Source organism: Lathyrus oleraceus, chromosome 2, assembly GCF_024323335.1.
Source record: "Lathyrus oleraceus cultivar Zhongwan6 chromosome 2, CAAS_Psat_ZW6_1.0, whole genome shotgun sequence".
Taxonomy (NCBI): Eukaryota; Viridiplantae; Streptophyta; class Magnoliopsida; order Fabales; family Fabaceae; genus Lathyrus; species Lathyrus oleraceus.
In genome coordinates, this window is record NC_066580.1 from 428,010,928 (window position 1) to 428,016,036 (window position 5,109).

The window sequence follows — 5,109 nt, forward strand, 5'->3', positions numbered from 1 at the left end:
AATCATTGCATCCATCAAGTTCAATAATGTTAAAGAATAAGGAATAACAGAAAACATACAAAAACATACCACTACTAGAGTTATTGCTTTAATGCAGAGATGACAGTTTTTGCTTTAACCACTTCCATAGAGTTATTGTTATCTTTTGTAAGGTCATAATCTTCAGTTTATTTTTTAGTAAAATGGCATGAAGGCATGTGTATCATTTGTGGCACAAAGGCAATGTATATATTGGTCAAATAACATCACTTGTGTGAGATTTTGTGCAATCTATACAAATTTAGTTCTGCAACAAGCAAAGTTTAACGTTTCATCGTACATCTCAAACTATAAACAACTACGTCAAACTGTGTGTTGGATACAATCTCTTGGGCGTAAAATCTTTGTATTATTTTTCCCAATTATGCATGTTCGGTCCTTTCACTGACATTGACAAAAGGTATGTGAATTGGCAATTTGGCTCGTGGTTTGAGTCACACCTTGTGGCTTCAACAGTTTATAGTTGTCTACCTGCCATCATGGAATGGGTTGTCAACAACAATGGGAAAGTACCAATCAATGCGGTCGTCAAAGATGTCTAGGACCTATACATTTTGAGTACAACTTGATTTCTCTTGAAAACAATGCAGCAAGTGGCCGGGTACGAAAAACCACCAGCCATTCACCATATCAGTAGCTCACTCCGTGTTGCCCAGTCGAATTCTATTAGGCAGAGGCCTTGCAATAAGTCCGTCTGTGATCCAACTAACTGACTCTCCATCATTTCTAGCATGATCGAATTCCCTTTCTGCATAATCTAGAGATAACTGCAGCCTCCCACCAGGTTTGCAGTCATAAAGGGATCCTCTTCCTTCAATTCCTGCATTCTTCTCTAGCCAATAGAGATAGTTGACCTGAAACAATGCCTTCAGCATATCCTGCTGTGAACAATTTTCTTTAAGCACCACCTGAATCAGGAACATGTGATAGTTATGACCCATGAAACACAATAGAAAATGCCTGTCGCTATAGTTTCCTTTCATGTTGAAAATGAATATGGGGGACAACTTACACAGAATTTTCCCATATGCTCGGACAAAAGGTAGCCTTCATTTTTATAAAGTGAAAAGAGAGCAAGCACTTCCTCCTTATTCTTGATAATTTCACTGAGTTTTGATCCAAGCTGCAGACGGCTTTCAATTTCTACAGCTGCAGCCTTGGCTTCAGATGATAAGACAATTGGTTGTGCCTATTAAGAAAATGAAGTCATAAGTAACACATCGTACAAAACAAAATACTAATCATTTTCAATACTTTCCCATATGTTTCGTGTCCAATATTTCCAGGATTAGATCCTCTTGTTACAATATGAAATCAAATCAAACTTTGCGTGCAAATTGTAGCAGCAAATTTCTAATCTTGAGGATAGGAACGTTGTTTTAAAGATTTAAATTCATATTAACTAGAACAGAAGAAATATTAACTCACTTTGGTTGCAAAATATGCATTTAATATGGGTACAGCTGGAAATAGTGGTTCCTCAGCATTGACCTCTTTAACAGGAGGAGCCTGACCACTCAGTAGATATTCACTGAAAACCAAACCTGGTAAAATAATCAATAAACAAGGAATATAAAGTTTGACCTTTTAACAAACAAATCGAACCCGAGTAGCATTTCTAGAATCCAACTCTTCCAACAATTGATTAAAAAAAGGTTTTCTACGACCGCTGCCCAATTGCAACCTATAAGAACTTCAACATTCTATAAGGGCAGCCTGGTATTTGTTATAAGTCTCCTTCCATGGCAAGGTCCATGGAAGGATGAACCCATTTTAGGTCTATCATAGACAGCATTAACTTGTATTTACAACATTAATCTTTTTAAGAGTAACATAACATAGATTCTACAAAACTGGTTGAGATTTAAGAGAGAGATTGGAAATTACTTGCACGATAAGGATTTAAAGTCCGTATTTGAATGGACTGGTAAGACTTTAGATTGGAGTACATGTGGATCCAAGTCACGACGCAAAAAGAAGCAAGAACAAGAGGTGTAGAAGAGCCTATGCAGTTACCCAGACCTATACCAAGCCCGATACCAATAAATCTGCTCGCCATTCCTTGAACTTCACCTTTAGCAATTACCTATAATTTATAGTTATTTTCAGAAATAAAATAAACATATAATATGTTATTCATGCCACTAGTATTAGTAGATGGAGATCTTTCAAATAACAAATTGAAGTTATTATTAAGCTGCTGCAGTTTCATTAAATAAAAAATCTAACTTAGTCAAAGTGCAAAAGCTCACCTCAGCAAAATTCCTCTGAGCTGCAAAACCAGCAAAGAAACAGCTCCTGGTAGAAGCCTGTGAAGAGAAAATTAGCTATAAGTTTAATTTCAATGTTAAAATACCTAAATTTTTCAATATTCATATTCAATTTGCAAATAAATTTGGCAAAGGAACCGAAGTTACCTATCGGTGCCAATTGCCAAATAGACAAAAAGATATATTTTTACTCGCATTTTCACCCACCCCGATCATAAGGGAGAGTGTTTGGTGTTAGCTTTCATTAAATCATTCTAGGAACACTACGGTTAAGTTCGAAAGACGTGTGAAAACAGAAGTGAACATAACATACATGTCATATTGTATTTATTTTAAAAATAAAAAAGAACAGGATTAGGCACAGAGTATAACATAAATGTCCTGTTATGAATGGTGTGAAATTCAAAGGGCCGAAACCACTCAACTCAATGGTTGGTTAACAAGCATTTTTCACATATTATCATACTGACACATAATTGCAATGTCTTTCGTATTTACTAAGCTTGTGTATGGTTCCTAGTTTGTACCTCTCAAAATTACATTTGGGTTAGTCAAACGTGATTTGATCATAAATTGTTATGTTTGGCGGAAGCTGGACTTAGAATTGATTTCAGTCCTAAAATCAATTCGACAGAGCTAATATTTCTAGCTTCGGTGACAGAACTCATTATCAAATTTATTGACATATACACACATGCAATTCTTATCCAAACTATCCCAACATAAATTCATTTCGTTCAACTCATTTTCAACCAAAATCAAATTCACATAATCAATTCAGTCAAACTAGTTTTTGTCACTGCGGAATCAAATGAACAAAACTACCTTAAACAGGCTTAATTGACTATCCAAACACATACCAAAATCAGTTGATAGACATGTTAAAACAGAATGGACATAACATACATGTCTTATTATGAATGGTGTGAAATTCAAAGGACAGAAACCCCTCTACTCAATGGTTTGTTTAACAAGCATTTTTTACATATTATCATACTGACACTTAATTGCAATGTCTTTTGTCTTTACTAAGCTTGTGTTTGGTTCCTAATTTATACTTCTCAAAATCACATATGGGTTAGTCGAGCGTGATTTGATCATAAATTGTTGTTTGGCTGGGCTTAGAATTGATTTCAGTCCCAAAACCAATTTGACAGAGCTAATATTTCTAGCTTCGGTGACATAGAATTCATTATCAAATTTATTAACATATACTATACACACAGGCAATTCTGATCCAAACTATCCAAACATAAATCCATTTTCGCTCAACTCACTTTCAACTAAAATCAAATTCAGACAAATCAATTTTCGTTACCGCGGAATGAAACACACAAGACTACCCTTAAACGGGCTTAAGTGACTATTCAAACGCATAGCAAAATGAGTTGATAGATAAGTTTCTAGAGGTTCACATATAATGAAAACTGTCATCATCACCTGAATCAAAGAAGCAGCAGAGCGAGAAGCACCGGCAAAAGCACCAATAGGTACAAACAAATGAGGAAAAGCAGGAGTACACATCTCCAAGCCAAAAGCAGTATTTTCAAGAAGATCAGCAAACAATCTCCACCCTTTCGGATTAACATCAAAATGCCGACCGAAATCAGACAACAAAATCTTACTTAGATACCCAATTCCATCCTTAAGCACCCAATTGATAGCAGCAGCAGTTGGAATAGCCCCTTTTCCCAACCCAACAGCATAAAGCAAAGCTTGAGTCGCCAACACTCCACTAACCTGACAAGCAACACCTTGAACTCCTCTCCACAATGAGTACTCCAAATAATCACTTGTCACGCTGTTTGGAAAACCTTCCGGGAGCATCAACCTCACCAAGAATTCCCTGCATTTGTTGTACAGAAAGCTTGGAACTTGTGGAGGTTTTAGGGATGATAATTCAGAAAACAAGCCTGGATTTGAAGCAATGAAGATGTCGTTTAAATGATCAGGGAAAAGCTTGATCAAGTTTCCACCTTTCACTTCCCAAAGGGGTTGAGTCAAAATTTCATCCTCAATGGAAGACGATGTAGAAGATGAACGGTTATTCGCCATTGCGAAATTGGCGAAAAGGAGTTGGCAGAAACAAAAAGTAACGGAAGAGAATAGCAAGGCAAGGAAAAGGGTGTGACGGGAACCTGGAGAGGAAGACTCATCTGAGTCAAATGGGTAACCCCAGCAACCACCACCACCACCACCACCATCATTGTTGTTGTTACTGTTGTTGTTGTTGTTGTTGCCGCCGGTGGGTTGTGAGAAGAGGGGAAGGGCGGAAAGGCGGAAGGAGTGAGAAGGGTTTAGTTTAATGGATGGAAAAGGGTGAAAATGTGGGGGTGGCGGAGGACGGTGGCGGAGTTGAAGAGGAGTGAAAAGGGAAGAGGAGGAGCAAGTGCAGGCCATGTTGCGGAGTATAGGAATGAAGTTTCAATCTCTCTTTTAGAGATTGAAATGAAATGAAGAATGTTGAAATCTCAGAACCTGGACTGCACCTTCCAAGGCTTCGTTAACCGAATCGGTCACGTTCCCACTCATCCTGCTCATTTGCTCTTTCTTTTTTCTTTTTTCTTTTTGAAAATAAATTATATTATTACTCGCACAAATTATATTTTAGTGCCTATTTTTTAAATTAATAAAAAAGAGTTAGTGTATGATTTGGTTGAATTAGACTAAATACCAATATTTTAATAATATAAAGCTTAATTTCATATACAATTTAATAAATAAATATTTTTAAAATATATTACAAATTTAGTACAACAAAATTAATGATATATATAATAAAACAAAATAATTAACCTTG

General features: G+C 36.3%; 1 protein-coding gene across 1 annotated transcript; it reads right to left on the reverse strand.

Annotated features, from left to right (window-relative positions):
- Positions 1–229: 229 nt before the first annotated feature.
- LOC127119935 (protein root UVB sensitive 1, chloroplastic) lies at positions 230–4,880 on the reverse strand. Its single transcript, XM_051050304.1, has 6 exons — positions 3,750–4,880; positions 2,292–2,348; positions 1,927–2,125; positions 1,468–1,583; positions 1,052–1,228; positions 230–947 (listed from the first exon to the last, which is right to left on the reverse strand). The coding sequence occupies exons 1-6, from the start codon at positions 4,707–4,709 to the stop codon at positions 678–680; spliced, it is 1,779 nt and encodes a 592-aa protein (XP_050906261.1). The 5' UTR covers positions 4,710–4,880; the 3' UTR covers positions 230–677.
- Positions 4,881–5,109: the final 229 nt, after the last annotated feature.